The sequence below is a fragment of the Sinocyclocheilus grahami genome, unplaced genomic scaffold (assembly GCF_001515645.1).
Source record: "Sinocyclocheilus grahami isolate Dianchi unplaced genomic scaffold, SAMN03320097.WGS_v1.1 scaffold98.1, whole genome shotgun sequence".
Taxonomy (NCBI): domain Eukaryota; kingdom Metazoa; phylum Chordata; class Actinopteri; order Cypriniformes; family Cyprinidae; genus Sinocyclocheilus; species Sinocyclocheilus grahami.
In genome coordinates, this window is record NW_015505277.1 from 1,230,230 (window position 1) to 1,256,030 (window position 25,801).

General features: G+C 38.0%; 2 protein-coding genes across 2 annotated transcripts in view; one reads left to right on the forward strand and one right to left on the reverse strand.

The window, feature by feature from the left end:
* Positions 1-58: 58 nt before the first annotated feature.
* LOC107588030 (procollagen C-endopeptidase enhancer 2-like) lies at positions 59-16,135 on the forward strand. The gene is made up of 9 exons (XM_016276021.1): positions 59-296; positions 508-616; positions 5,093-5,348; positions 9,719-9,843; positions 9,965-10,101; positions 10,216-10,379; positions 11,268-11,351; positions 13,809-13,976; positions 15,545-16,135. The coding sequence occupies exons 1-9, from the start codon at positions 220-222 to the stop codon at positions 15,673-15,675; spliced, it is 1,251 nt and encodes a 416-aa protein (XP_016131507.1). The 5' UTR covers positions 59-219; the 3' UTR covers positions 15,676-16,135.
* Positions 16,136-16,493: 358 nt separating this feature from the next.
* LOC107588031 (short transient receptor potential channel 1) overlaps positions 16,494-25,801 on the reverse strand; it is a 16,985-nt gene continuing 7,677 nt past the window's right edge. Inside the window, exons 9-13 of the mRNA XM_016276022.1 lie at positions 25,094-25,252; positions 21,834-22,021; positions 21,037-21,238; positions 19,155-19,349; positions 16,494-17,249 (exon numbers count right to left, since the gene is read on the reverse strand). Coding sequence (XP_016131508.1) covers positions 17,022-17,249; positions 19,155-19,349; positions 21,037-21,238; positions 21,834-22,021; positions 25,094-25,252 — 972 coding nt within the window. The 3' untranslated portion in view covers positions 16,494-17,021. The remainder of the gene's footprint in view (positions 17,250-19,154; positions 19,350-21,036; positions 21,239-21,833; positions 22,022-25,093; positions 25,253-25,801) is intronic.

Consider the following 25,801-nt stretch of genomic DNA (forward strand, 5'->3'; position numbering starts at 1 on the left):
GTCTCTCTCCCTCTCTCTCTCTGTGTGTCTCTCTCTCTGTGTCTCTGCATGTCTTTGATCACAGGTTTGGAAAGAGGCAGCTGTGGTGCTGCTCCCTCCTACAGAGCAGAACAAACGCTATATTCATCCGAGCGGCTTCAGGACAGACGGATAATATCATTAATGCAGCTGGACGCAGACACGCACGCCGTCTGATCCGATCCACTGTCAGCTCTTACAATGTGGAAGATCTGCGGTGTCCTGCTCGCCTGGGCTCTGCTGCTCATACTGCATGTGCGAGCTCAGACTCCGAACAGGTAACGTTAAGTTTCTTCTTCAGTCATGAATGATGCCCGCGCACTGAAAACTCATGTATGTTCACACAGCTCGCGGCGCAGCGGACCTCACACATAACAGCGTCGTGGTGCATTCATAGAAGTTGTATAATTCATAATGAGCATTTGAGGCTTTACTGTAGAAATGAATGCGGCATCGATGCAGGTATTTATTTTTCTTTCTCTTGTCTAGACAGACCTTCCCGTGTGGTGGGAATATCACAGGACAGTCGGGTGTTATTGGTAGTCAGGGTTATCCGGGCGTCTATCCGCCGAATACCAAATGTGTGTGGAGAATTACAGTAAGTATGAGACTCAAACTGATTTATCATGTATTCAGGTAAATGAAATGCGACTGTAAATGACGTTTTGGCTCTAATAGATAAAACCATATGCAGTGTTGGGGGTAATATATTACAAGTAACGCAAGTTACGTAATCAGATTACTTTTTTCAAGTAACGAGTAAAGTAACGCATTACTTTTTAATTTACAAGTTACTTTTTCAAATAAGTTTTTTCCAATTTATTGACTGACAGCTCTCCTGTCCCCATGTTGAGAGAAATCAGATGTTACTGTAGTTCTAAAATAAATATGAATATGCATTAATTCATCTCGCTCACACACAAAAATACACAGATTCAGTATTCCTCAAAATGAATAAAAATAATGCAACTCAGAATATGATGCAAACCTGCAATAATTAAATGTTAAACAACACACATATGCTTTATGTATTTAATCCCGTTCTATTAACCAATGTCTTTGCTTCTGACCTTCGATGATCCAGTTCAACCGTATTAATAAGCACAAATTACTCTAGAGTCTAGACAAACATTTGTGTGTCTTTGTTTATTGCTGAAGTGTGTTGAAATTTCTTCTTCTGCATTCTAATGTACTTTCCCTTCAGCCTGAGGCGTATTCATTTCACTTTTGGTGTGAAAAGGCTTTTATATTTGCCAAAAATAGAACTTTTTTATTTTAAAATCAAACAAGCAAGCCCTGTCCAGATTTAAAAAGTAACGCAGAAGTATCGTAACGCATTACTTTCCATAAAAAGTAACTAAGTAACGTAATTAGTTACTTTTTTATGGAGTAACGCAATATTGTAACGCATTACTTTTAAAAGTAACTTTCCCCAATACTGACCATATGTACATTTTCTGAAAGAAAATCAATGTCTGGTAAAGAATAGTGTTAAAGTTGATTTAGTTTTAGGCTTTAAATACTGCAGCAAAAATAAAACATGATATGGCGTTGCCATGTTAAGTTAATTAGATTAAAGAAAAAAAAAACACCAATCAGAAGTCAGTATGGCAGAATTAACCAATCACCATGCAAATGCAGTGACATCATCGCTGAAGGTTCTTTTCCCGCTGTAGAATATGCATACTTTTTCTACATAAAAAGTAAATTAATTAAATTAAATAAAAAAGTGCCTCATATGAATTTATATGTTTTTAATCCACAATCCATCCACTGTTGCCATTTTGCTACTTTTACACTGTTGCTGTGGGTTGTTTTGTAGTCCACGGGTTTGAGCGAAATGCTATTTTGACGCAAGGGAAAACCGTGATTGGCCTAGTTTTGATTAGCAATAGTCCTTTTACACATTTCCGGGTTTTTCAGCAGCGGAAGTCGTCGTATTGGGTTAACTTCGAGAGCAGTGAATGGGAGAGTACCACAAATATATATTTTTTGCATTCCCATTTGCTCAAATAGCAAAAGAAAATCTCCGCAATACTGTTTTCACGACTTTCAATCAAAAGAAAAAAAAATTTGACAGAGACTGATAACGGCAGTCAAGGGAGAAAGATGACAAATTTACCGTCCCTCCCATAGAAACACCCTCGCATTAGCGTTAACTACCGTATTGACCCGAATATAAGATGATGTTTTTTTTTTTTCTTGGAAATACATCTGAAAAAACGCGGTCGTCTTATATTCAGGGTCTAGACTTTGATATGTCAATAATACACCCACAACAATAGGTGGTGCCAAATACTCATAAAACGAGTGTACCATGAAATATGTAATGTAATGCGTGTTGTAAAGATCACGAGTAAAAACAAAAGAAAAAGAAAAGCTTACAGCTGCATGAGTCGTGAGTGTCACGTTAGCCTGATGGGACCGAACTCCCTTTGTGATTTTAAAACGTAAGACAGTACCCAGATTTGAAGACTACAGTAAGATTTAACTTCTACTGTTAATATTTACCATACTTTCAAAACAAAAATTTAAATAGAAAAAATATGCAATATGAAAATAGTTGAAGACAAAATGTGTTTTACTGAGAAAAAACAAGATTTGGTTTTTAAAAAGCCTTTTCCCAAAAGGTACATCTGGAAAAAGGGGGGTCGTCTTATAATCAGGGTCGTCTTATATGCGGGCCAATACGGTACTTTTCCCGTAATTTGATACAAATTTGATATAATAAAAAGTATAGTGTTATAAATGTACATACATTTAAAAAAAAAATCTAAATATTAAAACATTTAGAGGATTTACGTTGTTGATGACCGTTGAAATGTGTCATCACAGTCTTGTAAAAAGGGTCCGTTTGGGCTGGTTTTGTTTCACAGACCTGGCAAGCCTGAATCCATCTGCAGTAAACATTCAAAGGAAAAAGGTACAAAAGCTGTCACTGCTGCTGTACCCTTTCAAAGGGTACTGATATGTATGATTTTGGTACTCATATGTACACTTTAGGTACTAGTATGTACCTTTAAGGTACCAATATACCCCCTTAGGGATAAATAATGTACAGAGTTGTACTTCTTAAAAAATGTACCACCTCAGCTTGAGACAGCTTTTGTACCTTTTTCTTAAAGTGATATATGTCCAGGAATGTATCCACAGAACACCTGCATTCATAAATAATGTACTTTATCTACAGAACTTCTTCATTGAATACAGTACATGCTGAAAATTTGTCAGACACAGTGTGAACTACACATTATTTACCAAGTAAAAAGCTTGAATCTAGATAGAAAGATAAAACCGACTTTATCACTAATCAAAGTTTGAATGTGTCTGTATGTTAAGCGTTTTAAAGGAACACTCCACTATTTTTGAAAATAGGCTCATTTTACAACTCCCCTAGAGTTAAACAGTTGAGTTTTACCATTTTCGAATCCATTCAGCTGATCTCCGGGTCTGGCGGTAGCACTTTTAGCTGCAGCTTAGCATAGATCATTGAATCTGATTAGACCGTTAGCATCTCGCTCAAAAATGACCAAAGAGTTTCGGAAAATAGGCTAACTTCCGCCAACATAACCAACGTGACCACCTGCTTGCACAGGGAGCATGTCTTCCATTGGAAGTTACCTAGCTGGTGACTATTTTCAGGCGCTGCATAATATCATTGCGCCTGCTGCACCCATGGTGCGGCAGCAAAGTTCCTGGATTATTACGCCGGAATGATAGTATAGTTCCTAGTCATATCGGCCTAGAAAATCGCAACTTTTAATTTTCCATTGGTCTTTTTATACGATGTAACTACAGAATAGTCAAGTTTTAAATAGGAAAAATATTGAAACTCTTTGGTCATTTTTGAGCGAGATGCTAACGGTCTAATCAGATTCAATGATCTATGCTAAGCTGCAGCTAAAAGTGCTACCGCCAGACCCGGAGATCGGCTGAATGGATTCGAAAACAATAAAACTCAACTGTTTAACTTTAGGGGAGTTGGAAAATGAGCCTATTTTAAAAAATAGTGGCGTGTTCCTTTAAGGTGAGATAAGTAAATTAAATGTATTAGGAATTTGAATACTGCTCTGATTTGCATGTACTGTAATGATGATGCAATAGAAAGTCATGGCAAGAATCAGTATGTGTGTGCTTTTGTTCTGTGTTTGGTTTGGCTGCTGGCCATTACATCCTTGTGGCAACTCCAGACTCATTCTAACTTTTTATTGCATTGCCATCATTGCATATAAGAGACTCAATTGGTGACCTGTCTGACTAAGAGGGTTTTTCCACTTTATTTTAAGAATCTTAATTATGCTGCATAATGTTTTCCGTGTTGCTGCAGTAAAATACCTACTATAATGTATTGGAAAAGGAAGTATTTTTTCCATAAATGTTCTCTTTTCTAAGCCATGAACCAAACCAACCAGCCCAGATATGAATCACAGCATTACAGACTTAGTCATTTGAAAAATACAAATAAATCTAAAAACAGGGCATTTGAAGAAAAGCTATTTGAAGAAAATTTTTAATCATAATTTATGCCGTGGTCACACTAGACAAGAAATTTCTATAGACACTGCAGAGGTCATAATAGGATGTCAAAACACTACAGAGCCATTTTTAAAAACAAAATGCTAAAATTTTGCAATGCTGCAATCCTGCAGATTTAAAAGGTGCGTACTTTTAATTCAGCTAGTTGGTCACGCCATGACATATCTTCTGTTAGTCACGCTTCTTCGTTTCCTGTCTGCGAATGACGTAATCAAATCAGAAATGTCAGTAGAATATAAATGGACAACTGAACAGTTCAGACGCAAAAGCCTCTAAATGCCATCTGAAATTTTCTTCTAAAATGAGCATTTTTATCAGGCCCCTATATTTATGTTCAGTTTTTTCACTTTAACGGCATAGAAAATGACCTATACATTGCCATTAGAGTAAAATAACTGAACCTAAACATAGCAGCCTGATAAAAAATGCTAATTTTTGATGAAAATTGCAGATGGCACTTAGAGGCTTTTGCATCTGAACTCTTCAACTATAAAGTCTGCCAGATGTTGGGTCTCAGTGTGACATCTGTTTCTTGCAGGTTCCAGAGGGCAAAGTGGTCGTCCTCTCATTTCGTCTTCTCGACTTAGAGAGTGACAACCTGTGCCGCTACGATTATGTGGATGTTTATAGTGGCCATGCCAATGGACAGCGTCTTGGCCGCTTCTGTGGGACATTCAGGCCAGGAGCTCTTGTTTCTACGAGCAACAAGATGCTTGTACAAATGGTATCTGATGCCAATACAGCTGGCAGCGGCTTCCTGGCTGTGTACTCTGCTGCCAACCCAAATGAGCGAGGTAAGAACATCATAAAAATGGACCATAAAATTGGCAGATAATAAGATCGACTTGCTCTGTTCAACTCTGCAGAGCCAAAGGAGTTTAATAGATGTTTTAAGGTGTTTAAGATGTTTAAAGATGAACAGTTTCTTCACTTTTTTTCTGAAAAGTCAATGGATTAAACCATCATACCACCTTTCCCTTATTTGCATCCAAAATAATCCATGTTTCCATCCATAAATTCAGGTATTTAAGAGGGCAAAGGTTGACTTTAATCAGCATTTAAGAGCTATCTGACAGCTCATAAAGAAGACAGAGGTCAAGAAAATGCAGGGGGAAGAGAAATGAATCTTTGAGACAAACAGTTTCCGTTTAGTAAATCACTGAAAGACTCATGCAAAAGGAAGACGAGCCTGGTTTTAATTTCACTAGTTAAACACAAAGGGATTTTCTCTGCAGGGTCTGACAGTTGATTTAGACTACTCTGTTGGAGCTGGGAGCTGGAGATCATTGCAGTGTATTTTGTGGCATGATGTGGAATTTCTCACAGACGGTTTTCCAGTGATTCAGTGATTGGTCAGACCCCCAGAGGCCGTCTTGCTCACCGCGTAACTGTATAAGCGATGAGACGTCTGCTTGGCCAGAGAAGGACAGCTGGAATTTGAATGATTTAGATTGTGTCTCTGTTTTTTGTCCATCGGTAGTTGACAGACAGCTGTTGTGTGCTGGTAACAATGGAAGCTTGCAGTCATCACATCATGATCGTAGATGTTATCAGGATTTGTGGAAAAGCTATGTCTGTGGTTAGTTTGGTTACCATTATGTGTGAATCTAACGAAAGAAAAAAAGGTTACATTTTTCGCATTTCACCTTAAATTAATAATAATTATAATAATAATAAAAATAAATTGTACTTTTATGTAATTCAATTATATAATTATTTCATATACTGTATATTATATAATTAAATTAATAATTAAATAAATTGTAATTTTCATTGAGAACCACTACTTTCAGGACCATTAATATTTTCAATATTATTTTCACATTAATTTCATGACAATTAAAGGACAGTTCACCGATTTTTTACCAGCTTTGTACTTGGTAGTATGTGTAAATGGACAATGTGTATTCTTTCTCTGTGTTACCTGCATCCAGATATCCTTGTTTATTTGTCAACAAAAATTCATAATTTGACCTCTGCCGATTTTGGCAGCTTTTGACAGCTCCAGGGCTTTTGTTAAATTTACTGATTCAACAAAATTAAATTTACGAACTTCCACAATTTTTCCTCATTTAATTAATTATATTCATTCATTCTCATTTGACTAAACTAAACTAAACTAATTACCGTGATTTGTACTGTATTAAAATTTCATTAAAATTAATGTATATATATATATATATATATATATATATATATATATATATATATATATGTCAATCGATTAAAATGTTTTACTAATTAATTGCACATTTTTCTGAAATTAATTGCGATTAATTGTGATTAATTGCACCTAACATTAAAGTTTTTAAATATACATTTATATTGCAATAATTTCACATTCAATCTTCAAATTAATGTAGAAACTACATAAAGACAGTTTATCTTTAATATTTGTTTAGAGGCATTTTTATGACTGAAGGTGAGTATCACCGATACCAATACTACTGATGTCTCTCATTTTTTCCCCTAATATTTAACCATTGACTTCTATAGCCGTTCAACATTAGAGTATAATTGAGAGCTATCAATATAAACATTTATTAGACTTTAAAAAATAACTACTTCTAATTTAAGTGAACTTAAAACAATCTTCGCATAAACCAATTATAATAAATGTCATATTTACTGTGCCCTTCAGCAAGTAGGAAATATGCAGAAATTGGATAAAGTTATCAAACACAAAATTCTAAATTAAATAGAACACAAAAAGTTATTGATTTCCTCTTTTTTACTTTTGTTCTTTGATTAACAGACATCACAGCATCTGGGTTATTTGGCTGCTATTACTTTAAGAGCTGCCTCTGCTGAACGTGACATGGATCTGACATGCACGCTCATAGTTTCATTTGTGCTTTAATATGAAAAGATACAGACTACAGAGCGTGCCGCCGTATTTGTGCGTGCAGTTGAAGAAGATTCTTTTTACTGATATATGGCCTGACAACATCTCATCTGACTGCAGTTCACTGATGTTCTACTGAAGCTCCCTCATCCCCTGTATCGTTTCCGCGCTCGTTTGACGAGCGCATGTCGCTGAGGTGAAGTTGGAATGTGGGTCTCCAACTTCTATATGCTTTCCAAAGCACTCCTCCATCTGTCATTGGTTGGACAAATTGATGGTCCGGCCCCAAACACACACCATCGACCGACCCAGTGTTGCTGTTTCTGTCTAGTTTGAATTCTCAAATTAACTTAAAGCGATAGTTCACCCAAAAATTAAAATTGTTTATTGTGCTAATTCAACTATAAAGTAAGCAATTTGTGGGTTTATGTCTTAAAGGGATAGTTCACCCAAAAATGAAATTTCTGTCATCATTTACTCACCCTCAAGTAGTTCCAAACCCGTATAAATTTCGTTGTTCTGCCGAACATAAAGGGAGATATTTTGAAGAAAGTTTGTAACCAGGCTGTTTTGGGGCACCATTGACTTCCATAGTAGGAGAAAAATATACTATGGAAGTCAATGGTGCCCCAAAACAGCCTGGTTACAAACTTTCTTCAAAATATCTCCCTTTATGTTCGGCAGAACAACGAAATTTATACGGGTTTGGAACTACTTGAGGGTGAGTAAATGATGACAGAAATGTCATTTTTGGGTGAACTATCCCTTTAAGACATAAACCCACAAATTGCTTACTTTATAGTTGAATTAGCACAATAAACTTGAATAGGGCAAAATATATATATATTTTTTTTTTTTGCGTGAAATATGACTGGACACATTCTTGACAAGTTTAGTGACATTCAGTCTTTTCAGCATAGCGTAGCGATCCAAACGGCCTGTTTCAAATAGCACACAGATAGTTTTATAGTGCACTTTCATCATGTTTTCTGGTGCAAAATCAAGGCACAAAGCTTTTGGCAGGATTCAGTTCTAGAAGCAGCAGGTCTGGATAAAAGGTCTCGGATGTGAAGAAGGATTAAAGGGTTAGTTCACCCAAAAATGAAAATTAGGCTGCATTTTACTCACCCCCGAGGCATCCTAGTACACCTAGGATGCCTCGGGGGTGAGTAAAATGCAGCCTATGACTTTCTTCTTTCAGACGAATCCAGATCGGAGTTATATTAAAAATTGTCTTTGGTCTTTCAAGCTCTATCATTTCGGTCAGCGGGTGTTGCATTTCTTCAGTCCAATAGACCTGAAATAAAAAGCGCCCTTCCATAAAAAAAAGTGTCTCACACAGCTCCGGGGGGTGAACAAAGGCCTCCTGTAGCGAATCGATGTGTTTTTGTAAGAAAAATATCCATATTCAAAACGTAATAATCACTTTAATCTAGCTTGCACCAACAGTTGTACATGGAAGCAGCTCTGGGAGGATGACGTAAGATATCAGCGTTGCACATGCGCCGTTGAGTCTCGTGAAAGCCAACGTTTGTTAAGAGGAGCAAAGGAAGCAAAGTTTCCTTATTTTAGCAAAGGAAAACCAGTCTCCTCTTGGCTTATATCGAAATACTCCGACATTCTTCTTTACAAATCCTCGTTTTGTATTTCTAATTAGTGACCGTTGTTTTGTTTTGATCTCTCCCCTGCGCTTCCGCGATTGTCACTTCTGAGCGGCACATGCGCAAATCCTCATATGTCATTCCCCCGGAACTGCTTCTGTTTACAACAGTGAGCGCAAGCTAGATTCAAGTGAATATTACGTTTTGAATATGGATATTTTTCTTACAAAAACGCATTGATTCGCTACTGAAGGCCTTTGTTCACCCCCGGAGCCGTGTGAGACAACTTTTTTTTATGGAAGGGCGCTTTTTATTTCAGGTCTTTTGGACTGAAGCAATGCAACACCCGCTGGCTGAAATGATTTTTAATATAACTCTGACTGGATTCGTCTGAAAGAAGAAAGTCATATACACCTAGGATGCCTTGGGGGTGAGTAAAACGCAGCCTAATATTCATTTTTGGGTGAACTAACCCTTTAAGTCTGGACCTGCATGATATTCCTTCCTGCTGCATGTTTAAAACAAGTCTGCAAACTCTCATAATGACAAGACTGTTGGGAAGGACATTTTAAAGCCGGCTGAATATGATGCTGTGCAATTATCTCATGCATTCCTTTTAATTAGGGGTGAGCGACCTCACGCTGGATGCTCAGTCTGTGTTTAGACAGTTTAAAAGAGGAAACATTTCGTAACCTTCTGTCTGGATGGATGTTTACAGGGGATCAGTACTGTGGTGGGAGATTAATGAAGCCGTCAGGAACCTTCAAGACCCCCAACTGGCCAGAGAAAGACTATCCTGCTGGAGTCACATGTTCTTGGCATATAGTAGCACCAAAGAACCAGGTGGACTCATTCATACATTTGCATATTACAGTTTCAATTAAATCTTTAATGTATTGTTTATCTTTAACTTGAATACAGACAGGAATAATACTTCAGAATTTGTTTGTTTGTTTGTTTACAGATTATAGAGGTGAAATTTGAGAAATTTGATGTGGAGAGGGACAACTACTGTCGTTATGATTATGTTGCAATTTTTAATGGTGGAGAAATCAACGATGCGAAAAGAATTGGGAAATACTGTGGTGACAGCCCACCAGCGTATGTATAAGTCGTATTAAATCAGTCCTTTGCTCTATTTTCAAAATATCAACATGTAGCTGTTAGAAGTACTTCTTTATGTGCGTTTTACATTTATGTATCTCTCTCCTTTAGACCAGTGTTCTCAGAGGGGAATCAGCTCTTCATTCAGTTCCTCTCAGATCTCAGTTTAACAGCGGATGGCTTTATTGGTCATTACAAATTTAGACCCAAGAAGTTTCCCTCCACAACAGTTCCACCAACCACGACAGCACCACCCACTACCACCAGACCTATACGTAAGTACATCCACAAAACCTGCTACTGAGGGCAATTCTCCCTAATCATACTGTATGTAGTTGGTGACCTTAAAGGGATAGTTCACCCAAAAATTTAAATTTGATGTTTATCTGCTTACCCCAGGGCATCCAAGATGTAGGTGACTTTGTTTCTTCAGTAGAATACAAACAGAGATTTTTAACTCCAGCCGTTGCAGTCTATCAGTCGTATAATGCATGGCAATGGTAACAAAATCTATGAGAGTAAAAAAAACATGCACAGACAAATCCAAATTAAACCCTGCGGCTCGTGACGACACATTGATGTCCTAAGACACGAAACGATCGGTTTGTGCGAGAAACCGAACAGTATTTATATAATAAGCAAAAATACTTACTTCAGAAACATTTAGAAATCTTACCAACCCCAAACTTTTGTAAACTAAATATATATTTCTAGAAATTACCAACTGGACAAAATCTAAAATGATTTTTAAAAGGTGTTAAATGGAGCTGGAAGTACAACACTGCTACAGTATAACTGGATTGAATTAGCCAAATTATTTAATGAGCCAAAACGTTTATCAAATTATTAGTTTGCTGTCCATGTGTGGTAACCTAAGCAGACAAGCCTTTGACATATATACTGGTATTATTATGTGAGATTGAATTGGTCCATTTTGTTTGGTCCATTTAATTATTTATTTATTTTAATAAATACATATGTAAATGACAGAGAGGAATTTCAGGCAATTGTACATCCATTTCTTCTTTGATGTCAGCTTTATCCAATTTCTGAAGCTTTTTGCACGCACATACTAAAAGATAAGCTCTGCTGGCTCAGAGTCAGTAAGCTACAGTAAAACAACTTTTTGAAGTCTTTTTTGCTATCTCTGCTTTTCTCTCCAGCTTTGAAGTACTCTGCAGCGCTGTGTCAACAGAAATGCAAACGGAAGGGAACCCCTGAGAGCCACTACTGTTCCAGCAACTTTGGTAAGAGAAGCCCTCTGCAGTTGATACTAACTTTTTTTGCTGACACGTGAAGACCCACACACACACACACACGCACACACACACACACACACACACACACACACACACACACACACACACACAGTGCAAAGTGAGGTGGGTCCTTGTGGGTGGTGGGGGTGGGGGGGGTTAGCAACAGAGTAAGTGTAAACAAGCACAGATTGTTCACATTCTGTCTAAATCCTAAGTGTCCTTGTGGGTGGTGGGGGGGGGGGGGGGTTAGCAACAGAGTAAGTGTAAACAAGTACAGATTGTTCACATTCTGTCTAAATCCTAAGTGCATGTTTTTTTCAGCATGCTATCTTTGGCCTGCTGGTTTGTGTCAGTGTGTTTCAAAAGATTCCTTGAGCATTTTTTGCCATCAGCACAGTGGATTTGTGTGTAGGATACAGTGCTCTTGTGTAAATAGACTGCAGTGGACTGTGGGTAAACTGTTGGTAAATGGGAGTGTTGATTCAGTGGAGCTCTTTGGCCGCAGTCGCTGCCCCTGGAACAGGTCTGCAATGTTCATGTCCAGGAGCGAGCAGATATTTCATTCTGATTTCTGCTGTTTACTTGGATTTGCATATGGGGAAATCCTGTGGTTGGTGGAGAGCAGAGTCACATTGAGAAACAAGAACTGAATGTGAGCGATGGTGGAAAATTACATGCACATTAAATCAAATTTGTATAATCACACACTTTATGCACCATCCAACCTTGCAGAAATGAATAAACACAAGTTTAGGATGTCAAGATCAGTGTTGGGCAGTAACGCATTACTTAGTAACGCGTTACTGTAATTTGATTACTTTTTTAGTAACGGAACGATGGTGGAAAATTACATGCACATTAAGTCAAATTTGTATAATCACACACTTTATGCACCATCCAACCTTGCAGAAATGAATAAACACAAGTTTAGGATGTCAGGATCAGTGTTGGGCAGTAACGCATTACTTAGTAACGCGTTACTGTAATTTGATTACGTTTTTAGTAACGGAGTAATTTAACGCGTTATAATTTTCAAAATAGTAATTAGAGTATAGTTACAAGCCGAGGTCTCTATATGTTACAGAATGCAGTGTTTTATAATCTAGAGATTGTTAAAAGGATGTAGCACATGCAGTGTCAAGTCAAGTGCCAGTGGATTAGAGACCTGGACCCGCGAGACCCGACACAACAGAGTGCGGCGCGGGACAAGATGGGCGAGTGCGGGTGCGAGCAGGAAGACACTCGTGTGTGTGCAGAATGCGGGAGAATAAAAAGATGCACGGGACTCCCGCAAAATAGAAATATCTAAACATAAAATATCTAAAACAAATAAATAGTTATTCATCTATTGCACAAAAGCAACATGAACTAATATAGTTTTTTGCTGGCAATCTGCCATACCAAACCATGCATGCAGCAGCCGCTTGCTTTAGTTAAAAAGAACGGTGTTCTGTGAATGTTGATGCTTTAATAACAAATATTTATCGGTAATTTATCGGTAAGTAATTACTAATTACTTTTGAAATAAAGTAATCAGAACAGTAACGTGATTACTTTTAAAAGGAGTAATCAGTAATTTGATTACATTTTCAGAGTAACTTGCCCAACACTGGTCAGGATGAAAATACATGTTCAAATAAAAGACATACGCCATATTTAACATTTCCCAAATTTACCAGTTTGATTCTGCTGCTTCTACTTCTTGGTCTATCAGAAAGAGTTTAGTATGCAAGTCCACTGAACAAAAAATAAAGTAATTGTGACTTTTTATCTTACAGTTCGGACTCTTTTTCCTCTCAGTTCGGACTTCTTGTCAGAGTTACGTGATATAAACTCGCAATTGCGAGTTATAAAGTCATCGAGACCCGACACAACAGAGTGCGGCGCGGGACAAGATGGGCGAGTGCGGGTGCGAGCAGGTAGACACTTGTGTGTGTGCAGAATGCGGGAGAATAAAAAGATTCACGGGACTCCCGCAAAATAGAAATATCTGAAACGTACAATTCTGAGAAATGAAGTTAGAATTGCGTGATATAAACTCGCAATGTAAGAAAAAAAAGGCAAAAGTAGGAGAAAAAAGTCAGAATTGTAGGATATAAACAAATAACAATTGTGAGTTTATATCACGCAGTTCTGAGGAAAAAAGTCAGAATTGCGAGATGTGAACTCGCAATAGCGAGAAAAAAAGTCAGATTTGCAAGTTTATATATCATGCAATTCTGAGAAGAAGAAAAAAATAGAATTGCGAGAAAAAAAGTTCTGACATAAAAAGTCAAAATTACCTTGTTTTATTTTTTAATCAGTGGCGGAAATGGGTTTCCATAGTTTAGTTTATTTGAAGTAAAAAGTACTGAAATTAAGAAAAGACCCCTAATGAAGACAAAAATCTTGGTCTCAATCTAAGTAATTAAAAGTAGTCTCTAAAGCGTTTCTTTGACCCATTAGTGATCACTGGAACGGTCATCACCGCTGTAACACGAGGAGGTAGCATGTATGCCACCATCTCCATAATCAATGTCTACAAGGAAGGTAACCTTGCTATCCAGCAGGCTGGCAAAACCATGAGCACAAAGATTGTCATCCTTTGCAAGAAGTGCCCCTACATCAGACGAGGTAAGTGCCTTCTTCAGCTTTGGTAAATGGTAACACTAACATACTGGACAGTTTCATCTGCCTCGGAGACCTGCTGAAGCACATCACTGTAACCTCTCATACGGAATATATAATTGTGTTCCTGTTAGTAATGCTTCTTTGTTTGTCAGTGTAAAAACAAGGAATTATTTCAGTTTATTTTCCACTTCATTTCTGAGAACAGCATCTGTAGCATGATGTCAGTTACCACAGTTCCCAAATTTACCAGTTTGATTCTGCTGCTTCTACTTCTTGGTCTATCAGAAAGAGTTTAGTATGCAAGTCCACTGAACAAAAAATAAAGTAATTGTGACTTTTTATCTTACAGTTCGGACTCTTTTTCCTCTCAGTTCGGACTTCTTGTCAGAGTTACGTGATATAAACTCGCAATTGCGAGTTATAAAGTCATAATTGCATGATAGAAACGTACAATTCTGAGAAATGAAGTTAGAATTGCGTGATATAAACTCGCAATGGTAAGAAAAAAAAAGCAAAAGTAGGAGAAAAAAGTCCGAATTGTAGGATATAAACAAATAAAAATTGTGAGTTTATATCACGCAGTTCTGAGGAAAAAAGTCAGAATTGCGAGATGTGAACTCGCAATTGCGAGAAAAAAAGTCAGATTTGCAAGTTTATATCATGCAATTCTGAGAAGAAGAAAAAAATAGAATTGCGAGAAGTGTGGATAAACGGCATAACCGCGTAGAAAAAGCTGCGGTTTTAAAAAATAACCGTGTTCATGTGGACAGGGCCTTACTGAATAAAATGTCAACTCAGGGTGTGGTTTAGGACTGTGCAAGCTTTGGAGGTGTTGATGGAAGAAATCTACTCCATCTATGTTTTGATCATCATTCTGAATCAAATCCAATCATTTGTCTTTGACAAAAATTAGATTTTCTCAGCTTTTTGTTCAATATATATATATATATATTTTTTATGAAACTTGCCCACATTCAAGTGTTGATAAAAAATAATGCAAGAAACTAGAATAAAATGGCATTTTGTTTAAAATCAGATGCTCTATTCAAATTCAAATATTCAAATATTCATACAACAAATTTTCTGGGAGCCATGAACATTTTGTGAAAATGATCAAAAATGCTGGCGGTGGCAGGCAAAAAAAAAGGTGGAGAAAGAGTTAAAATGTTTTACATAATAAGAAATAAATAGTATTTTGGTGAACAGTGGTGTTCCATCAATTTGTTCCACATAAAAAGAATAGCTGTAAGTTTGAAACAACATGAGTATAAGTAAATAATGACAAAATGTTCATTTTTCAGGGTTAACTGTTCCATTAAATTTCTTCAATTAAGTTAGTGGTGCATTAGTCGGCCCATTAAATAGTTCTTGGTAACATTGAAATAAGCAGCCAAGCTCACTGTCAAAATGTTTTTATTACGAAATCTCACTGGCATATGTTTATACGGTATATAAACATATGGAGTGGATAGTGCGAGTGAGGCCCCAGAGAAAAGCTGATGCAAAGCCCTTCCTGAATGTCTCTGCCGTTCCGTCACTGCATTCAGGTTTTTTCTGTGTGACGTCGCTAGGTTTGAACTACATCTTCATGGGCCAGGCAGATGAGGAGGGCCGTGGAATGATCGCCCCCCAACATTTCATCATGGCTTTCAAGTCCAAGAACCAGAGGGCCTTCAACATGCTGAAGAACAAACGCTGCTGAGCTCTTGCAGGCAATCTTTGGTTTCAAAATCCACACATGGGTGTGTGTCTTCATATTTGCCCTGCATGTCCCAACTTCCTTCATCGCCCTCTCCAGAGGAGCCCGAGGACTGTTGAAGCACATGGCACACACCTGGTTGGGCTCTCTTGGTTTCTACTTCTCTGGTTGGGCTCTCTTGGTTCCTACTTCTCTTCTTACTGTTGTGATAAGCATCAAATTGGCAGAAAGAGCAAAAGTAGTAAGGCATGACAGGTGAAGAAAGCTAAAATGTAAAGATCAAGATGATGGTGTTTTGAATGGCACAGTTTACAAGATATTTCTAGATTTTTGATCAAATAGCAAAGTTAGAGGAGCTTTGTTGATGATGTCTAAAAGGAAAGAAACTAGTAGCACACCTTTGAAATCATGCTGGATATGTTACATTTTGTCTATAAAATATTTTCATAGAAACGGATACCTAGTGGTGAATGTTAAGTTATAAATTATTTGTTTTATGAAAGAAATAATAAAGTTAATTATCAGTTAAGTCTTGGATATTGTCTTCATGATTTATTTGTATTGTAAATTTATTGATTTTTTTCCAGAATCAGATTTCAACTGATTTGAAAATGAAGATTTAAAGGAAGCTTTCAAAGTTCAAAATATTCAAGTATTTCACATGGTCATGTCAGAACATCTGTTTCTAAAATTGCCTAGGGCTCAGAGTGCTTGACTATGAAGGGCACTATTCAAAAATTTAACTCCTTAATAAACTCTTGAAAGGGACATATTCTACAATTATTTTCAGGTTTATTTTTTAAGAGTTTCTTTTCAGCATCAAAATACCAAAATAAATAAATAAATCATATTAGATATTCTCAGATGTCTTCAACCCAGCTCCTGGGCTCAGTGGGTTTGGTCCTGTGGAGTTTAGGTCCAACCCTAAACAAACACACCCGAACCAGTCAATCAAAGTCTTCATGATCACTTGACATGAACAAAATTACAAGCAGGTTAGAAATAAACGTTGCAGGACAGTTGGTCTTCAGGAGCAGGTCTTTACAATACATTAAATGTGAATTAGTCTTAAAATACATATTCAAATACTGCAAGTTACTAAGAACTTATGCAAGTTCAATATAAAACATTTCTTCATAATAAATGTTATTTATTTGAAAAGAATGACACTTTTAGAAAACAAGTAGGATGCAAGAATATTACATAAGTTATGATTCTGCAGGCTTTGGTGTAGAATAAACAGAACTTAATACTATTCCAGTAGAGTCCCAGGACTTTTTCATCTTCCAAAGAAAAAGAAGAAGAGTGTTGTTGAGCATGCTGGGTCACTTTTACTAAATCCACATGGCTTAGCTTCTGGGGTAAAACATGGCATATTTGGAGGTGCGGAAGCCCAAAAGGTCCCTCATTTCATTGCGGAACTTGGAGAGGTCTTGCCGCAGATCATTGAGGTTCTCTACCGTGGCCTGGTCCGTGCTCTGCATCTTCTGCCTTGTGGAGGTCAGGTAACGGTGAACAAGACAGCACATAATCTTCTGATAGTTCTCATCTCTTTTCTGCTTCAGGTTCCTCCATTCCTGGAAGCAAAGAGTTAGAGGATCACTGGCAAGCTGACTGTAAGTCATAATATATCTAGAGCTTGCTTCTCTTTCACTAACATGGTGCCAATTCCAAGTTACCCCTTTTCCACCAAAAGGGTGCACACTGTGGTACCAGACCCGGTTCTCAGCCAATGCTCAGGCAAACCTATTGCAAAGTGGTGTCATTTTTTCCACCGAATTGACAAATGAACTGTAACAAGATGTTACGTTGCTACATGTTAATTATGCTACTACACAAATAGCCCAAAATATAAACACAGTGCCAGAAGTGACCAATCCTGCTCCTTGAGGGGCAACTTCCTGAAGAGTTTAGCTCCACCTGCCTAGAAGTTTTGAGCAGTCCTAAAGATCTTGACTACCTGGCTCAGTTGTATTTCAATTTTGTTTAAAGTTAAAGCCTTCCGGGTGCAGGATTGGCACCCCTGGTGTATGCAGTTATGGAGTTGTTCATAGTACTGAGAGTGAATCTTGTGTACCGACAGTTCTCATAAACCAGGGGTGTCCAATCCTTTTCCTGGAAGGCCACTGTCCTGCAGAGTTTAGCTCCAACCCCAATAAAACACACCTGAGCCAAGGTCTAACTAGGCATACTAGAAACTACCGGCAGGTGAGCCAAGGAAAGTTGGAGTGAAACTCTGCAGGACAGTGGCCCTCCAAGACTGAGTTTGGACACCCCTGTCCAAACCCCTGCTGAGTTTAGCTCCAACACACCTACCTGTAGGTTTCTAGTAATCCTGAAGATCTTGATTAGATGGTTCAGCTGTGTTTACTTGGGATTGGAGCTAAACTCTGCAGGAAGGTGGCCCTCCAGGAACAGGACTGAACAACCCTGTCATAAACTTTGAGCTCTCTGTTGTTCCTGCTCTCGAGAGATTGAAACTGGACAGGCAGATTTACTGTCTTTATTTTGCGTATGGACAGGTGGACATATGGACACACTTGGTTGTCCACATCAGGGTTGGAGCTAAACTCTGCAGCGCTTTGGCCCTCCAGGGCAGAGATGTCTTTAAGAGCAGGAGTTTTTACTTGATTGTCAATAGGTCAGTTATCCATATACCAGTAAATGCTAATTATGGATAGACAGTACAGTAGGCAGATTTCCCAAATATAAGGGTGCTTTCACACCTGTAGATCGATTGCTTTGTTCCGAAACATGGATTAAAATTATTGCAATGTTGCTTTCTATACTTGGTGCGGTTCACTTTCACATGGCAAATTTTCTAAACGGACCAAATTTGTTAATGCAAGTCACACGCGTGTAAACTGTTGTCTCATTGGTCAAAGTTCCACGGTTTATTTTCCGGGATTCCACTGTCACGCCTGTCATCCATCAGGATGGAACGACAACAGCTTTTTTTTTTTTTTTTTTAGCTGTCCTTATATGAATTTTTCATTTTGAGCAGGAGTCCAGGATTTATCGTGAAAACATTTTTAAAATGCACCTACTAGGAAGAAGAGCAATAAGACGGCATTATAAAATGTAAAAGTGCACTTTTTTATTTTGAATGGCGAAGACGTGCTCACCCACAGACATTCACAGGTTCATTTTGAAGTATTAGCAAAACAACAAAGCTAATGCTTTTCACGGACCTTACGTAATTACCTTACGTAATTAAATACATTGTGATATAGCCTGGTTCGTTGGCCCGTTAGATCGGATTGCTTTCTCACTACAACTGAACCGCTCCAGAGTTCGTTTTCAATCAAGCCGAGACCACCTTGTTCAGGCGATCTCGGACCGATTGTTTTGGCGCAGATCCGGGCGCGATTGCTGTGTTCACATATGCCCAAATGAACCGAGCTAAGGGCCAGAAACGCGCCAGGTTCCGAAACAACGAGCCAGGTGTGAAAGCACCCTAAGTTCACATATGTCTTGCATACCTTGAGGCTATTCTGTCTCTTGACCTTGCCTGTGGAGGTGTGGGAACAGATCCATTTGCTCAAGCTGATGACCAAGTAACACACGGTCTTGGGAGAGGGTAGGATGTTGAAAGGTGGAGGCAGTGTGCACTTGTCATCGAAGTAGCTGAGCCACAGCTTGGCCCGGGCAAACTTCCACTCCTTATCTTCATGGTTCTGCAAGTAGATAAAATCATCAAGGTACAATAATGCCTTCACTACCTATTGCTACCTGCCTGATGCATGTTTCCACATGTACAAGTAACTACATGTATATGTACTAATTCACATCTTCCTGATACAAAGAGTAATATACCTGAAGATTGCTATCTGTTAGTATTCCCATTTATCACAATTGTGAGTGATTAGTCACATGGCACTTGATGGCTCAGGTGATTTTGTTCAGAACTGAGTGTCCATAAGCAATGATGTCAGGTTCCAGGTCACCTATTTCCAGTGTTATATACCAGCTGATCAAAGTTTGTTGAGATGAACAGGAATTAGGGGTGGGGGGAAAATCGATACAGCATAGTATCGCGATATATTCCGTGGCAATACTGTATCAATACATGGATGCCAAGTATCAATCTTTTATTATACTATTTGGTAGACTAATAAAATCAATTTCTTTACAGCCCACTAGATGGTGGTGTTGAGTTTTTTTCTGGTGAGGTCAGCTGGGTCACCTCCTGCATGCAGCAAGTTAGTAAAATAAAGATGCCGGCATAGCGGAAAGCTATTAGGAAAGCCCCGTCCACGTTTAAATCGGATGTAAGACTTTGTTTTATTTATTTTAAATTTAACAGTAATTTACTTTCAAATGCCCCAATTGCTGAAGGGTCTGCACTAGGGCTGCACGATTAATCGAATGCGATTGTCATGTGTATCTTGTCAGTAAAGCCGGTTCTGTGATTAGTAGTAAATCTCCATCACATGCTTTCAGATGGAGCAGCATTTACTACACAGAGCCGTAGATCACTAACAAGCTACGCAAAATCGCATTCATAATCGCAGACGAAATAATTAGTTATTGAAAAGCACCACATTTAATAACATGTTTTTACTCCAAACTCACTTCATAACATCAGTCGAGTGTTTTAAATAAATCCTTCTGTGAGATGATGTGGCATCTTACACAGAATAAGGCATGCAACATATTTCATAGTATTCTAAGCAGTGATAAAATGTCGATTAGCATCGCATTATTATATACTTTATTATAATAAAAATTATAATAAGGAGAACTCAGATAAACCTTATCAACCAAATATATTGTCGTAGTTGTGTGTTTATTAGTCACGTTGAATCAATGAAAGCAGTTAAATCCTCTGTTTATTCAGCTGTAGCGATGCAGCTGCAGTTTCGGGGCATATTTGGAGTTTCAGCGCAAGAGTGCCCTCTGGCCGATTTACTACTGATCACAGAACCGTGCAGCAATACAATTTAAGTGAGATAAACTGAGAAAGGTTTCTTTTTAGTTAAAACAGTTGTTGCCAAAGTTTTCCTGAGGGGACATAATTTAAAGTTGGAAAAAGGTAATAATTACTATATCGCAATATATTTAAAATTGCAAAATATTGTATCGTGACACAAGTATCGTGATAATATCGTATCGTGAGGCATCTGGTGATTCCCACCCCTAACAGGAATGCTAATGGATAGACCTCCTTCAAACAATCGATTAGACCACATTAAAATCTCTGCTGCCCCCATCAGGTTTGGAGAACCCATAGTGTTTATGCGATGTTAACACTGAATGAATACGTGAAACTTCCTTTGATTAAATCTACTTGTCAGGAACACAATTATGGCACCATCATGTATCATGTTGAGAAAACATCAAATCATCTCAAGGGTCACTTACAGCAATCTGTCTGAAGCTCTTATGCAGCATGGCCACCAGGAGTTTGGTGAGAACGATGACCACAACAATGTTGTAGGTACCGATGATAAGAGCACCAACAAACGACCGCAGCTCCTCTGTGTAGCTAATCCTTGTAACAAACAGAGCCACATGTGCCAGGGAAAAGATGTACCAGAAGAGGGCGTAACATGTCCCCATAAACCTGGAGAAAGTTAAAGATAAATGATTATGGTAAAAGATTTGATTAAAGCAGACCTCTTTTTTTTCATGGTCAACATGGTACCTTGCATCTTTAGAACAATGATTTATGGCCTTGTCCCAAATCGCAACCTAAACCATTGTGGTCTTCCTCTGAGTATACACTTTCGTGGCATAATGCTGCTTTGACTGTCATGTAAAAGTCAAAAGGGAGCATAGTGGCTACAAAGGGGGTGCTCATGAGCACTCTTCTGAAAGCTAAAATGATGAATGGGAAACCATACGGTCTTGTGGACTTGATAGACAGGTGTACACGATAGCCATTGCAAGTCTGCAAGACCTCAAGTGCACATGAAGTGTGCCAGTTGGGACAGGGCTTGTGTCACAGAAAGCTAAAAACTGTTTTGTCTGTCAAATACTTTTCAAATGGGTCATATCATGAGGAAGAACTCGGAACTCAAAACTGCCTCCCTAATCCAAGAAGAGCATTTTTTTTAAACTAAGACGCAAAAACTCATTTTGAAAGAATAAATGCATGATATGGCCCCTTTAACTATTCAATTCTTCGATTAGTGTAAATGAGAAGAAATACAAAGTACGTGTGAAAGGTGTCGTTGCTCTGCTCTCGACAGAAGATGCCCTCGCAGTCCTTGGTTATATTTTTGGAGCTGGATAGGTCCTTGTCTTTTCCATAGAGTTGTGTCAGGCCAATGGTGAAAGAGATGAGTACAAGCAAGAATAAGCCAAGAAACTTCCCAAACTCTTGTAGCATCTGGCCCATGGAGATCTGCAATGACAAACACACCACCCCTTCCACATCAAAGCCTGAGTATTCCAGACTGACTTACATATAGAGATACCATAGGGATCTATAGAAAGATTCCTATAACAAGAAATATTCCAAGTTAAACACAACTTAAGATCCACTGTCATCATGCTGCTTTCTGTTGATTACCAAAGGAAAGCATTTTGATGCATTGCTGTTTGGAGAAATGAAGAAGAAATACAAGCTGTCAGCACTGAAATTAAATTGTAATGGTTTCATTAATTTTCATGAAGTTTTGGCTCTTATTGGAGTCCATATAAAAACACACAGTAAATATAAAATGACCAATGAATAAATTACAAAATGAAGATAAATCTAAAACAACCAAAACACCAAACTTTTTAAGTTTGAAAACAATTTAGCATACTTAAATCCAAGTAAATATGACTATTGCATGCCTTAAGAAAAAAAAATATATAGCACATGAGACATATTGACCACTTTTACAATATGATGTTTTTTTTTTTAGCTTGTTTGTTTTGGTCCTTTTTGGAGATGATCATGGAAATGGTTTCAAACATGTTTTTAATTTAAGTAAATATGACAATGCTCTGAAATAAGTTTATTTTAAGTGGTGGATGTAATTTTAACTAATTCCAGATATATAAGATAACAACTAGTCACTGATAAACACAGCTCAGGTAAATATTGGTTTGGCCCATTAGGAGGTAATGGCAGGGGAACATTTCCTGGTAGCTACATTAAGCAACCCTTACCTACAGTACACACATACAGTAGACTAGCTTTTTTAAGGTGTCTGCCTCTATCTGTGCTTCCACTGGCCTTTCCAGTGTGGGTTGAGGTAAGGGACAAGATGAATTCCTTGTGTCAAGTCTGACTGGTGAACCATAATGTTCTGTACTGCGTGTTTGCTCTGAAACATAGCCAGGATTTGGAGGATTTTTTTTTAACAACTCCCATTAAACAAATTCATTTTCTTGTCACTCTCAAACCCCTGGTAGGCATTTTCCACATCTAATATTTTTCAACCTTGTTTGAACTATGGTATTTGCAGTAGCCATTTGAAACTTATGTATCTGATATGAAGCCCCAACTCCAACCCCTAAGTGATTACGCTGCCTGAAATAACTTTTTTGAGTATTCTATTTGAAGCCTGATTAGAAATCTTATAATACTGTGACTGTGTTATAAAACAGTTCGTTTCAGTTCACTAATCTGACTGCTTCAAGAGTGCTGATATTTTGTATGACAGCACTAGAATGTTACATTGTTTATAAATGTTCATGATACTGATTAGAGTCATATTTATTAATAAAAATATGTAAATTGATGTTGATGTTGAACAGCATTATTTGAAATGGATTTTTTTTTTTTTTTTGGTAACAATGATCTATTTTCATCAGTTTAATGCATCCTTGCTATTATTAATATTATTAGTATTAATTAAAAAAAAGGGTCTTACGGATCCCAAATGGTAACATATAGTATGTGATCAACTGCAATAGAAAGTATCAGCACAGAAAATGCTCTGCTAATGACTCTTTTATGTCCAAGCAAGCAAGGATTTGACAAGACACCAGCCCATCAGATATTGCACAGCAGGCATGTAAATGATCGGGGTTTTTCACCATGACAAACTCACACTAATTCAGACAGTTACTGTAGCTATACAAACACCATATTACTCCTTAAACTTAAAGTTTAAGCAGTCAGTTTGACATCTCAACTCTTGCCCTCACAAAGAAAGAAATATGTCCCCAGACGTTTATCCAGAGGTGAGTCAGTGTTTTCCACTTATCTTTACTTGGGGAGATTTACTGGACACTCTTAGCCAAACAATGAAGCATGAGGGAGTAAATGTCTGCCTTCCCAGTCTGCTGTGTGAAAACTTGACTGTGCTCTTTGTCATTCTTGTATCTGTACATCATATGTTTGTATGGTAGAGGGAGTGACATAGAAAGCATTGAAGCATGTGGGTAGGTTCATGCATTTAAAAAAAAAAAAAGAGCAATAATACAAGGCACTTTCCTCTAAATAACTTGAGTTGGGTGTGTGTTCATGTGTCAATCCATTACAGCTGAGAGTGTGTGTTTGTTCATATGCATCATTCCAACCACACTCCTTGAGCGAATTACTTTTCCATACAGCAGAGCCAGACACTGATGTCAGTCTAAGAGCACGTGCCGGAGAGCACACATAAGCTCAGGGCTGACATGGTGTTACTCATGCCGAATACCGGAGTCCTCAGAGAAGAGCACTGCTGTATTTTGCAACCTCTCTGAAACTACAGTACTTCAGAAAGACGGCTGCTTAAGACAGAGAGCTGCCGAAGTCAGTTATACAGGGTGAATCTCGTGAAGACTGGAAGACTGAAAAAGTGTAGCATTAGCATTGCCAAAGTCACAGATTTAATCACGATAGAGTGATACTGAACATCTAAACAAACATATGCATGCTTTGACAGCATATCTTTCATCATTCTTCAAGATACAATAAAATGTTACTTTAACAAGTGCATGTTATGTGCCAAGTAAGAGAATTATCAAAGGCCAATCCAAGACGTGTTATAGGTTGCCCACCACAGTGGCTGGAGGCAAAATTTCCAGCTCACTCTTAATAATTTGGGATCTTTGGAGAAACTTTAACATCAATAGAACCTTTCCACTGGTTTGTCTTTATAGTGGAAAAAGGTTCTTTAGATCATTCAATCTGATCACTTAATGGCTCTTTGGAGAACCCATCACTACCTGCAGGTGGTGGATGTTACTTCATGAGATTCACCCCCACACTATAAATTGGACATTCCCAGCAATAAAGCCCTATAAATGAGAAATTAAACCCCTTGGCAGAGATCCAAGAACAGAGATTTGGAAAAGAAAAACAACTCAAGTGAAAACACATTTGCAGCACTGATGAGATACACAGGAAAAATGAGAGAACTCTCAGGCGTTCTGCGTTATTGGTGTGACCGCTGGGCATTACGTAACAGAAGAAAAAGCTTCAGTGGTTAAACACTCCATTGGTTGTGGCAGTGAATGGATAAGAAGTACAGACAGAGGAAGTTGTGATTACCTGTAAAGGCCCCAAGATGGAGCTGGTGGTGTACATGAAGAACAGACGGAGATAGCTCAGAACATTGGCGAACGCAAAAAGGCCTTCAGCAACCAAGAGGGGATGGAATGCATCCCAGTTTTTCCTCTCTACAAATGGCTGTTCCTCAACGTTCTTAAACTGAAGCAGAGGACAAGGGAAATGCTAAATTATGTAATTTCTACAAAATAACTATATATAACAACATACATATATACAGGTGCATCTCAATAAATTAGAATATTGTGGAAAAGTTCATTTATTTCAGTAATTCAACTCAAATTGTGAAACTTGTGTATTAAATAAATTCAATGCACACAGACTGAAGTAGTTTAAGTATTTGGTTCTTTTAATTGTGATGATTTTGGCTCACATTTAACAAAAACCCACCAATTCACTATCTCAACAAATTAGAATATGGTGACATGCCAATCAGCTAATCGACTCAAAACACCTACAAAGGTTTCCTGAGCCTTCAAAATGGTCTCTCAGTTTGGTTCACTAGGCTACACAATCATGGGGAAGACTGCTGATCTGACAGTTGTCCAGAAGACAATCATTGACACCCTTCACAAGGAGGGTAAGCCACAAACATTCATTGCCAAAGAAGCTGGCTGTTCACAGAGTGCTGTATCCAAACATGTTAACAGAAAGTTGAGTGGAAGGAAAAAGTGAGGAAGAAAAAGATGC

Bases quoted from the DNA above. Each gene is read 5' to 3' on its own strand.
- LOC107588030 (XM_016276021.1), top strand. From the start codon at position 220: ATGTGGAAGATCTGCGGTGTCCTGCTCGCCTGGGCTCTGCTGCTCATA. The intron at 10,102-10,215 runs GTATGTATAAGT...TCTCTCCTTTAG, and splicing joins TGTGGTGACAGCCCACCAGC to ACCAGTGTTCTCAGAGGGGA. The intron at 11,352-13,808 runs GTAAGAGAAGCC...TTGACCCATTAG, and splicing joins CTACTGTTCCAGCAACTTTG to TGATCACTGGAACGGTCATC.